This window comes from Octopus sinensis, linkage group LG15 (assembly GCF_006345805.1).
Source record: "Octopus sinensis linkage group LG15, ASM634580v1, whole genome shotgun sequence".
NCBI classification, from domain to species: Eukaryota; Metazoa; Mollusca; class Cephalopoda; order Octopoda; family Octopodidae; genus Octopus; species Octopus sinensis.
Window position 1 is genome coordinate 33,178,720 of NC_043011.1, and position 13,416 is coordinate 33,192,135.

The 13,416-nt window shown below is 39.7% G+C and overlaps 1 protein-coding gene across 1 annotated transcript in view; it reads right to left on the reverse strand.

Moving 5' to 3' along the window:
- Positions 1–1,333: 1,333 nt before the first annotated feature.
- LOC115219733 (zonadhesin) overlaps positions 1,334–13,416 on the reverse strand; it is a 29,753-nt gene continuing 17,670 nt past the window's right edge. Inside the window, exons 8-12 of the mRNA XM_029789955.2 lie at positions 12,665–12,942; positions 10,573–10,766; positions 5,094–5,298; positions 3,609–3,838; positions 1,334–1,848 (exon numbers count right to left, since the gene is read on the reverse strand). Of these exons, the coding sequence (XP_029645815.1) occupies positions 1,519–1,848; positions 3,609–3,838; positions 5,094–5,298; positions 10,573–10,766; positions 12,665–12,942 (1,237 nt within the window). The 3' untranslated portion in view covers positions 1,334–1,518. The remainder of the gene's footprint in view (positions 1,849–3,608; positions 3,839–5,093; positions 5,299–10,572; positions 10,767–12,664; positions 12,943–13,416) is intronic.

Here is a 13,416-nt window from a genome sequence, read left to right on the forward strand (position 1 = left end):
GCTTAATTGGAGTTTAAATTTTAAAAACTGGACCTGGCATGACCCGATGCATTCTACTCTTAAAAATGCTAGGTAAATTGTAATTGAAGAAATCCTATATTGTAGATTTCTATAATTGAGAAAGGGAGGCAGATAAAATCTGCCTTTTATAATAAGAGATTGTAGATTTCTATAACTGACAAAGGGAGGCAGATAAAATCTGCCTTTTATAATAAGATATATATATATATATATATATATATATATATGACAGGCTTTTCAGTTTCCCCCTATCAAGTCCACCCACAAGGCTTTTGTCGGTTCCAGGCTTTAGTAGAAACATTTGCCCAAGATGCCACGCATTGAACCTGGAATCATATGTTGGGAAAGCAAGCTTTCAGTTACACACCCAGATCTGCGCTGATGAAGACATTTACTATCGGGAGTAACGTCAAGTGCGTCCACTGACTTACGTAGAACAAACAACAGACGTAACAGACCGACGGACGACGATGATGAAGGCAATGGCGGTTTACACGACGTTTACCCTTTCATGTCGGTATGTTGCTGGTTGTTTAAATCGATAGGAATTGATTTATCGATGACATATCGTTGTCACTTAAGGATTCATTGAGTGTGTGCGTGCGCGTGACTGGGTGCTTGTGTGTGCACGCGCGCATTTTTATATGCGTGTGTTAGTCTTAAATATTTTATTGTCCTTCTTTCGTGATGGTTGCTGCTGCTGTTATTGTTGTTGCTCTTCTTCTTCTAATCAGGACTCACGCCTTTAGCCACAAAGAATAATCTGTAATTCGAGCCTACTCTAAGCTACTAAGAATGCGTGTGGCAACTTGAAGATCCACCCACCACACGCGATAGACTGGCGGTTGCACGGGCGCGAAAGCTACGTTGTTATCCTCATTCCGTAAACGGTGGCTTTTTAACGGGCGAAGAGCTGAACCATCCTGGGGTACAGATGATTCGCAATCTAGACTAGGGTCTGAAAGTTTACCACACCATAGTGGGTTACACCATGGTTCCTCTGCTTTATGGCAGAAGTATGAAGAAAGAGTGAGAGAAAGTTCTGGTGAAAGAGTACAGCGGGGTTCACCACTACTCCCGCTGGAGCCTCGTGGAGCTTAGGAGTTTTTCCTCAAGAAACACTCACAATGCTTGGTCTGGGAATCGAAACCGCGTTCTTACGACCGCGAGTCCGCTGCCATAACCACTGGACCATTGCGCCCCACGTTGCTCATCTCTGGACACATGAGCGAGACAAGTGTGGAAATTAGAAAGCAATCAACAAACAATAATAAACAAACAAAAAAGAAATCAAAACGAACAACCAAACAAATTTAGCTGCAATATATCGTTTATTGTTATCAGTTTTAGGTTTATATAATCATCATTTTATAATTTTAATCATTATTTCATTATATATAACTATTATTATGAAATAAATTTAATCATGTAGTCAACATGATTTTCTTTGAGTAGTAGTAGTAGTAGTAGTACCACCACCACCTCATGATTGGGTGTTTACTTACAAACCACTCGGTAGAGGTCGTCAATTACTCGTTGTAGGGTGTCGTAACGCGACGCATGTAGTACCTTGCCTCCGTCACTCGTCATTTCGCCCAGAAGTGCATCGTCTGTGCGCCCGACAGCGATGATTACGATTCTGGCATTCCGGATAACGCGTATATGTTTACTCCAGCGTGCGACCTCCTGCTTGTTTGAGATTTGACCATCAGTGATGACTATTACCACTCTCTTGACGTCTTTCCGAACGGTGTGTAGTGAGAGCGCAGAGGTTGACGTGAACCGGAGAGCAGCACTAAGTCTTGTTCCACTGTGTACGGGTCCGATCTAAAAATGCGAACAGAAACAAAAGCTTTTGTAATAATTCTTTCTAATTTGGGCCCAGGGCCAACAATTTTGAGGGGAGGGATGAGATCGATTACATTGACCCCCTCCCCAGTGCTCAACTGGTACTCGTTTTATCGATCCCGAAAGGATCAAAGACAAAGTGGACCTCAATGCCATCTGAACGTAAAGAACCGGAAGAAATGCCGCGAAGCATTTTGCTCAGCGGGGTAACAATTATATCTACTAACTGCCTTAGAAGTAATGATAATAATGGTAATTATACATGTGGTTCCCTCTGGCAAAGGCTGTTAATAAAAGGGAGATAACCGTCCCCTCACAACATGAGGAGGGATTTGAAAATTGAATTTGAAATTGAGGAAGACATGGAAGAATATGAGTAGAGTTCACATATTTTTATTTATTTTATTTATTTCGAAGTTATAATAATTTCTTGCTGGTAGCAATTATAGAATAGCACTATTCTATTATTTCTAGAAGTCATCAAAATCTGTAACTTTTTCTTTAGATTTATTATGAAGTGAGACATTTCATTTACATTAAAGGGCGAATTTATTACAATCTCCTGGATATTTATGGCATATTTGTTTTCCTTTACTATGGTTTCGTTCAGAGGAACAAGTCAACATTGTAATGGTGTTGTTGCTTACAGTTGCGAATTTTTCTTGCTACGTGATACCTTTTGAAAGTTAGGTGGACTGAGCTGTTTTAACAGTTAAGAATCTTGATCTCCAAATTTGCGGTTAGCGGTTAAATCAATTACATCGATCCCAGTAATCAACTAGCACTTATTTTATCGACCCTGAAAGGAATAAAAGGCAAAGTCGGACGAAATGTCGCTAAGCGTTTTGCCCGGCGTGCTAACGATTCTGCCTGCTCGCCACCTTACTGTACGTATAATTATTGTAAATATACACTCTAAAGACGAATAGGATTTTCTAAAAAGACAATTTTATAGGATTCACATATTTTTCTGTAGTACCTATATACAGCTAGATGGATCAGTTGAATTTAGAATTACCGTTTTTGATAGCGTAAAAGACTCACGGGCATATATGGCAGCCCAGTTTTAGCAGACCATAGTCAGGAAGGCGGGTGCGCATGGCTTAGTGGTTAGGGTGTTGGACTCATGATCATAAGATTGTGGTTTCGATTTTTAGACGGGGTTGGGTTGTTCTTTGAGCAAAACACTTCATTTAACGTTACTCTAGTCCACTTAGCTGATAAAAATGAGTGATCCTGCGATGGATTACTGGGAAATGAGTAATCCCTTAATGAATTACGATGAAACCGGGAAAACGGGCGTATGCTCCTTAAAGGAGTAATCTGGACTAACCATAATCAGGAAGAGTGGAGAAACTGGAACGATACCAAAACACTAGTATAAAACAGATCTGGTTGGAGAGGTCGTGTTTCAGCCTCATCTGCTCCAAAGAGAGAACTAATCGATAGTCAAGAAAAACGGGTTTTAGTGCATGCTATAGGGGCCCAACATTAAACCATGTTATCGGAGCCCAACACAAAAATATCACTGGGGATGATATTTTTCTGATATTATTTTTGGAGAAAAAATTACGTTTTATATGCTAAGAATAACGGTTGGTTTCTTAATCTCTAACAATGCTGCGGTCTTAAATATAACTGCCAATATTATTCTTTGAAATCTGGTACCCTCTCAAACAAAGCAAACGATGATATTCGAAGATGGGGGAAGAAATCACTGGAAGTCAATAAATACTTACCGTTTCGATTGCATCTTTGATTTCTTCTTTAGTCTTGGCGTCGTCAATGAAAAACTTATTGCTGACTTTAGAATTGAATAGCAGAATTCCTAATTGAGCTTGTGTAGAAGAAATGATCGAAGCGTTGACAAATTCCGTAAGGAATTTTTTGGTTTCGTAGAGTCCTTCCTCTCTAATACTATTAGATATGTCAACCACAAACTGGATGTCAATAGGTTCAACTCCACAGACTAGTAGTGTGACAAACAACATAATATATTAACAATTCATTATAGGAAATTATATTTGGTGTTATATTAATATATATGATGCTATATCAATTGATATGTATTATTTTCTAACACTGGTTCAAGCAAAACTTTTTGCTGAGTGTTCAACAACTGACTGGTGGACAGCAGCGTAGCTGGAAGAGGGGGAGAGGAGCGTTCGAGTTCCGAGCGATGCTTCGATGGGACTGCGACTTTTGGGTCTGTTGTATAAGTTTATATAGGCTTATGGGCCAGAGAAAGTAGATACAAACTGAAGAACAGCCCCGGGCGGTGCACACTCCAACTACGCAACTTCTAATGGGAATTGGGACAGAAGTTCTCCGTCTGTTTCGACGAGGAGCATTCAGTTGTTTGACCAACTGAAATTAACCTATAAGCGGCTGAGTATTTCGCAGGTACATGTAACTTTAACGTAGTTCTTGGGCTGAATCTTGGATAACTTGCACAATCGTGAGAGAGATAGGGGGGAAGGAGAAGGACAGAGAGATAAAGAAAGACGGTGAGTGGGAGAGAGAGAGAGGAAAAGAGAGAAAGACAGAGTGAGAGAGAGAAAGAGAAAGAAAGCGGAGGAACGAGAGAAACAGAGAAGAATCGGACTCGGTAGTGCACTGATGTTTTATTTCACTGATATTGAAATGATAAAAGACAAAGTTAACATCAGTGAGATTTGAACTCGGAACGTAAAGGACATATTTAGATACCACAAGGTACTCGATTGTAACGATTCTGAAAAAGTTTTCGGCCATCTTTAATATTTATGCTTTTATAATATTTATTATCATTTATAAAACAAATATAATAATTCCCAAAATAGGCGCAAGGCTAGTAAGGCCAGCGGAGTCGAACATGTTTGGTGGGGGGATATAATCGATTTATCGACTCCAGTATGTAATTAATCAAATTAATATTTGTATTTTAAGATGGGGGTGATTTTGATTTTTAAAGTGTAAGACCAATATATTTGCGGGCATTCCCATCTGTCTTTATATTTTCAAACATCTTTACATACATACATACATACATACATGAATGTATATATTATGTATGTATGTACTATTTCTGTCTATTAATGTGTGTGTGTGTGTGTGTATGTGTGTATGTGTATGTGTGTGTGCGTACGTTTACACGCACACGGCACACGCAGATATGCAAACATACAGAAATGTGATTATGTCTCTCACAACCCTGTGAAATACAAACATCGTTTCGACCTTACCTGGAACTTTCTCACATTCGGTTTTGTTGTCATTGTATGCGAATCCTTTATTGCAGACACATTGCCAAACTCCGTCCCGAGTGATGCACTGTGAATTCACCACACAGCCTTCAATATCAACAATTTTCCGTCGTCCTCTTGCTGATCCATCTTTTTCACACACAACTATCTTATCGCAACCGGGTAGAGTCAAGTTTTTGCCCAACTGAAAGTAACAGTGATGGAATCTTATAATGATAATTATGCAGCGATATGTATATGTGTAACTAAAAAGAAATCTCCCTTTCGATTTTGTTCCTAAGACAAAATACACACACACACACACACACACACACACACACACACACACATACACACAGTGTCTCTTATTACACAGAGTTTCGTCTGTTAATGCACATGATCTTCAGCCAAATTGCGGCTGAAGAAATCATGGAAGTTGCACATCTATACACATAGGTTCCCGGTTATAGGGAATGACAAACAGGGTAAAATGTGATAAATGGGTAAAAAGGAAGTAGAATGAAGAAAAAAAAGAGGACAAAAGAAAGTGAAAAAAAAAAAAAAGAAAAGAAAACAAGAAAGCGAGAAAAAGAAAAAGAAAACATGTATACTTGCATGTATTGGTGTCTGATTATTGGATATAGTTTACCAAATTCGTTTAACACTAAGTGCTTTATAGATATCTGCCTAACATTTTAAAATCGATTTTACTTCTTATTACTCAGACATACATATCAGAGGCGACTTCAGCTCATCATCGTCATTCGGGCTCGTCACAGATTTCGCATGACATATGCCTGCTCGAAAAATTACACGTTTTCCCGCTTTATTTCTAACCCCCCAAATGGCTTATTTTTTTTTATATCTAGCACTATGTCTGTCTCCATTTCTAAGTTAAGGGTTAAAATAAAGCAACCCTGCAAAACACAACTGATCTTTGCACACAGACGCACAGAATAACAGCAATCAACTAACGACAGCGCCTGTACTCTTGACAAGAGATGTCAGTTAGTTTTTTTCACACCTACTAGGCTCGATCGTATTAGCCTGAGTTGCTGGATAACTTTTCGTTCCTTTAAGAACATTGTAGAACGGAAAATTTTCATAGATTGAAATTTAAATACTAATCTCTATAGAAATTTATTGTTTCAAGAAAACATTGAATTACTTTTAATTTTTACGATTATAGATAGCAACTCGGGCTGTAATTTCTGAGTCTGAGTCAGGCGCTCGAGAGAACGTCTTCTATGAATGATACTTTTTGACACAGGGCACCTCTAAGACGACCGCCAGACGCTGATGGAAAATAAATGAAATGCGACCAGGCTCAATAAAAGGAACCCGAGTTATTGGCTGCAATTGCATACTTCAGTAGAAATGAAATCAGCTTGCAAATACACGATCACTTCACTAAATTTATACTCGGGCTAAACTCGAACAGCCCGAGTGCCAGAGTCGCCACTGATACATACATACATACATACATACATACATACATACATACATACATACATACATACATACATACATACATACACACACACATACATACAGTAGACTCGGATGAACTTCCTCTCTCCTATTTATTATATATCTGTGCCTTCGAACGTAGCAGGGAACAGCTAGCCTTTGGCCGCTATTTGGATCACGTTGCGTCCACTACACTGATTGGTTAGTATTGGCGCAATTTGTCTCCCATTCGGTTGTGCCAACTTATAAAAACTTAGCTTTTTCCTCACTATATGTCTTTAGTTCCAGACCTTGTAAGGTCTAGCCACTGACCACGGAGACACAGCCGGTTCCAGTGGCAACGCCAGACAACACGCTATCACAGCAGCTACGGGGTCGATAAATTAAATACCAGTTACGCACTGGGGTCAATATAATCGACTTAATCCCTTTGTCTGTCCCCTCTATGTTTAGCCCCTTGTGGGCAATAAAGAAATATATCACAGCAGCTACGTTGAGACTTACCAACTTCGTCCAACAGCATTACGGCAACCTTCTTCTTATTCGTCGTCCATCTCAACGTCGTCAACATCATCTCTCCACGTACACAGCCCAGCAAGTAATTCACCCAGGTTCCAAAAGTTCATAGTTCGTGAATAACTATACTACGATCAACAGCGAACGTACGACCTGCGTGAAACTCCTGTACTGAGTGACCCAGGCAGCAGCATCACAGCCAGGACGTCACGTACGGCACGTACCTGTAACCGGCTCAGCATCACAGCCACGACTTCACGTACGGCATGTACCTGTAATCGTCTCAGCATCACAGCCACCACGTCAAGTACAACACGTACCTGTAACCGGCTCAGCATCACAGCCATAACTTCACATACGACATATACCTGCAACCGGTTCCGCACCATAGCCGCGACTTCTTGATACAGTATTTCAACTACCGTGTACAAATCTGACTACGAACTGGTATTATCCCCATCTTTCTTGTGTCTACGAACTTACGATTTCTCAGTTCGAAAACTTAATAGAACTTTTCACTGTCTTCTTATTGCCATCCTTAGATGTACTTAACACGCGCATACGTCAATGCTTACATACACAGACACACACATATGTTTGTCAATTATTTCTGCCTGTCAATTATTTCTGTATACATGACGCAAACCCCCACACACATGTTAGCTTATCAATAAATGTTCTCTTAATCATTCCTACGCAGTTGTGTCTCTTTCTATCTGGCATTCATTTGCTCCATTTAATTTCTCTTCATTATAACAGCCGAGTGATGTGTTATAAAAGAGCCAATCACGTCACCCCATATCGCACGGCCCTAATAATACATACATACATACATACATGCATGCATACATGCAGATAGATAGATAGATAGATAGATAGATAGATAGATAGATAGATAGATAGATAGATAGATAGATAGATAGATAGATAGATAGATAGATAGATAGATAGATAGATAGATAGATAGATAATCCTTAAAACTGGCAGAAAACTGTGCCAAGGGTGAGGCTAGCAGACATATCAAACAACTTGGTGAATGATTCGGAATTACGATGTTGTGTTAAATGGAATAATTTTCTTTTGATTGTTTTATCAATCTTTGGGAAATTTAAATATCTGCCCGTTTATCTTTTATCAGTGAAATAAAGATGGTTTTGGGCATTTTTATATGTTTATAAATATTCCGTTTACTGGCGTTTCAACGTAGCTCCTTTCGCTGGGCGGTGGCGGGGTATGGGGTAGTGATAGTGATGAGAAGTGCTAAACACGAACAATTTGGCACTGATTACCCACCCAAGCAGCACTGGATTAACCATTAAGCAGAATAATCAAGTGCTTAGTGCACCACAGAAATGGTAAATGCAGAGCCGTCGCTAAGCTCCTGCAACTCCTGCGGTCGCAGGGGGCCTCCGCGATTGAGGAGCCCCGTGTTAAGATCAAAGTACGTAGATGAGTCATCTAATTACTTTGGTTAAGATGTTGAACAGGAATTAAAACTATGTTAATTGAAAATTTCAAGAAATAAAATGGTAATACATTGAACCTGCAAAAGTTCTAGTAAATATATTATATTGTACCAAAAACGTGTACCAGACTTTGTGGATTGTCTATGATATCTATTGGACATGAACTTAGCCCTCAGCTGGATAATTCTGAACTGATCGATGATTTTGCGAATCGAAAAGTGCGCAGTGTTTGTCTTTGAAAGTTACGTGGATTATGAAAGAGCTCTTATATTCATATCTGGACCTAAAGGAATTTAACTTGTACTTTTAAAGATGTTCTTTAGGATAACGAGAAATATTAAAGTTCAGATAGAATAAAGTAAAATATAGCTATGAATAAAAGGTGCGTAGATTATGAATTTTGATTGAAGGAATGGGGCCTCGAAACAAAGAGTTGCAAGGGGACTCTAAAAGTCACGCGGCGGAGCGGGGTAAGTGGTTGACGTAAAATAATATTCGAAGTGATTTATATGATTGAAAATATAATTTCGAAGTTTTCATGATGTCAGGGTGGAGATCTCATCAAGTACTTTTTAAATATAAATAAAGTGGAAGTATACAAAAATAAACATTATTTTCCATCTTACTGTTAATTTTGTTTCATTTTGAGAAGTAAATTTTTATTTTATGACTTATTATTGTTTACGTTTTGCATTACTTACACACAGGGGCACCAAAATCTTTTCAGTACTTAGGGCCTCTACGGGTCTTGATCCGTCCTTGCACTCAAAGGTGAAATTGGCGAAAGTAATAACACAGATTTTATCGTTTAGTTTTCGTCATTTTCTTGTTTTATTCACTGGATACCTCTTTGATGGTGGAAGCACTCCGTCGGTTACGACGACGAGGGTTCCGGTTGATCCGAATCAACGGAACAGCCTGCTCGTGAAATTAACGTGTAAGTGGCTGAGCACTCCACAGACACGTGTACCCTTAACGTAGTTCTCGGGGATATTCAGCGTGACACAGAGAGTGACAAGGCCGGCCCTTTGAAATACAGGTACAACAGAAACAGGAAGTAAGAGTGAGAGAAAGTTGTGATGAAAGAGTACAGCAGGGATCACCACCATCCCTGCCGGAGCCTCGTGGAGCTTTAGGTGTTTTCGCTCAATAAACACTCACAACGCCCGGTCTGGGAATCGAAACCGCGAGTTCGCTGCCCTAACCACTGGGCCATTGCGCCTCCACGGATACCTCTTTGAAAGGCTTACTACACTAATTTTTTTAAAAAGCCTAATTCTTATTCTTATTTCTTTACTACCCACAAGGGGCTACACACAGAGGGGACAAACAAGGACAGACAAACGGATTAAGTCGAGCATATCGACCCCAGTGCGTAACACCCTGCAACGGACCGGTGTCCCATCCAGAGAGGAGTATATATGCCAGCGAAACCGGGAAACTGCCCCTAAGCTTCTTAAGGAGTAATGTGGACTAACCATTTTGAAAGGGACAAATCTTAATAAATTATAAATAAAATAGTATTTTATGAAAAGTGAGTGAGAGTGGTGAGGTTCGCAACTCTATATCGATCAGCTCTTACTCTGTGACTGTAGGCGGACGGTAAGAATTGTTAGAAGCTCTTTGGCTTATCAGGATAATCTGGGGGTTAGTGGTTGTATAAGGTCTCTCAAAGTTTTGTGGTTGCTTGATAAGAGAACGAGATGAGGAAAAGAGAGAACAGAGTGAGCCGAAAGGCAAAAGGAAAAGTGCGGAAAGGAAGGTGAAAAGCAGGAAGCAATGAGTAAATGAGAAATGAGACAGAAGGAGGGAGAGAGAGAGAGAGAGAGATATAGAGAGAGAGGGGGGAGGGAGATAGAGAGAGGGAGAGAGACTGACAGATAAAGACAGAGAGAGGGAGAGCAAGGTGTAAAAAGCAGAGTAGAGTGGACTACATAGAGCAGAATGGAGGAGAGAAAGCAAAATAGAAAAGGGAAACGTAAGTGGGAAACAGAGCAGAATAGACAAGAGAAAGAAATACTGCTTGCCTTGATGTAAAATTCGTCGTAGGTACAACCACAGTCATGTGGTTTAATGCACTTCTCTCCACTGAGGACGTAACCAGGTTTGCACACACATCCTTCAATTTCTGTTCTGGTACAATCTGGGTTCGCCTCTACACATGTTGGTTGGCATCCACTAGCTCTGTACTTGTATTCCATGTTTTCCGAGCAATCCATGGCTAGATGAAGTACATGTTTTATATGCTCTTACATATAAGCACTTAGATACACGACACAATTTGATATGCATACATACACGCATACATACAAATACATACATGCATTGTCACAACCTGGGACCTTGAAGACTGCTTTAATGCAAGAAAGTATACTAGTCCCTTAATTTTTAATGCTTTATATTCAATATTTCATCTATTCAATAAGACAATCAATAATTCATTTCATTTTACTATATATATATATATATTATTTATACTATATATTCTAGATTCTACATTAATATTATAAAGAATATAAATAAAACATAAAAAACAGAGTTGGAATTTCTTTGAATAATATATATATATATATATATAAAGGGTTGTCCGGAAAGTTCGTGCCGATTTATAATAGCTTACCTTTCGACTTACCCTCCCAGACACCTCAATTCTGGGAAGAGGGTATTTTCAAGTTAAAGGAAAGGTGGAGACGCATTGTGCAACAAAATAGTTCATATTTGGTTTGATTAAAAATGTAATGGCAAATATTTATTGACCTTTTCCTTTCCTTTAAAAATCGGCACGAACTTTCCGACAACCCAATATATATATATACACACACACACACACACATAGATAAATACATACGTGTGTGTGTGTGTGTGTGTGTGTGTGTGTGTGTGGTGTGTGTGTGTGTGTATGTGTATATGTGGCATGTTCACTATATCTGAAAGTAGTTTCTGATTCAGACACAACGCCGGAAAATTTAAGGAAGAGGGACAGGCCGATACCATCGATCCTGGCACTCAACTGGTATTTTATTTTACCGATCCTGGAAGCTTGAAAGGCAGAGTTGATTGACCTTTATCCTGGGACTGTAGCAGAAAGCACTAACACAAAGCACTGCGCAGTTGGATTGAAATACAAACTCCGTGGTTGAAAATATGTTTGTTAACTCTGCAGCTATGCCTGTACACTGCCTGAACTAATCGATCATTGTTACCTCTTCCTTCGCTAAGGCGGAGGTATTGTTTTCAGTCGTGTTTGTTTGTGCGTTTGTCTGTGGACAAGATATCTCAAGAATCACTGGATGGATTCGGATGAAACTTTCAGGGATGTTTGACCTCATGACTGGCACGAAATGATTAGATTATGGGATCGATCCGGTACCGGACAATGATTCTGAATTACTTTTCCTGTTTTTTTTTTGTTTTTTTTTTTACTTAATTTTTGAGAGCGGTGGGGCTCGTTTTTTGTATTCTTATTTGTGAGAGCAGTCGAGTTTATTCCAGATATTCTTATTTTAAAAATAAACTCTGGCTAATTGTTGAGAGGAGGTTGGTGTTGCCTTGCTGGAGGTTTTCGCCCACTGAATGCTCTTGTTCCTTTTAAAATAGGAGTGTCTAAGAAAAAACAGCAGCAGCAACAACTGCGACAACAAAACGCCAATAGAATAGCAAGACGGAAAATGGCTGTGTGGTAAGAAATTTGCTTCCTAACCACATGATTCCCGGTTCAGTCCCACCGCATAACACTTTGTGCGAATGTCTTCTATAGCTTCGGGCCGACCAAAGTCTTGTGAGTGGGTTTGTTTGACGGAAACCGAAAGAAGCCTGTCGTATATATGTGTGCGTGCGTGTGTCTTTGTGTCTGTCTCCCGCAACTGCTTGACAACCAGTGTTGGTGTGTTTACGTCCGCATAACCTAGCGGTTCGGAAAGAGAAGCCGATAGAATAAGAACCAGACTCAAAAAGAAAGTCCTTTGGTTGATTAGCTGGACTAAAATTCAAGGTGATGCTCCAGCATGGTCGCAGTCTAATGACTGAAACAATTAAAATAAATAAATAAAATGTCTGAGATACAAAAATAAAAGTAAAAGAAATAAAATAGGAACGTATGAAAGTTCTAATTCCACTCACGACAATTGGTAAGGAACCTCCAATTGTAGACGACACCAGCCGATTCACATTCTGCAGCAAAACTCTCCAGGGAGGCACATACAATACTTTCGATGATTGTCGAATTGGCATAAAAGCAATAATCGTACAAACAAGACTCATAGAATTCTCTGACATCCGTTGCTCCCAGCTTTTCGATGCATTTCCCAAACATTCCTCTTGGATTGCGGATAATATCACAGTACTTTTGTCCGTTTAGTTTACATTCGTCATCAGGATTAGGATCTTTTTCTTCACATCTGAATAGCAAAAATTATAGAAACATTAGAGATGCTTTTCTCCTCTAGGCACAAGGCCCGAAATTTTGGGGGAGGAGGGAAGTCGATTAGCTCGACCCCAGTATGCAACTGGTACTTATTTTATCGACCCAGAAAGGATGAAAAGCGAAATTTGAACTCAGAACGTAAAGACAGACGAAATACCTATTTCTTTACTACCCACAAGGGGCTAAACACTGAGGGGACAAACAAGGACAGACAAACAGATTAAGTCGATTACATCGACCCCAGTGCGTAACCGGTACTTATTTAATCAACCCCGAAAGGATGAAAGGCAAAGTCGACCTCGGCGGAATTTGAACTGAGAACGTAACGGCAGACGAAATACGGCTACGCATTTCGCCCGGCGTGCTAACGTTTCTGCCAGCTCGTTGCTTTAGCGACATTAGAAGACAAAAAGAGGGGGAAAAAAGCTGGAGAGGAGAGAGGCTAGAA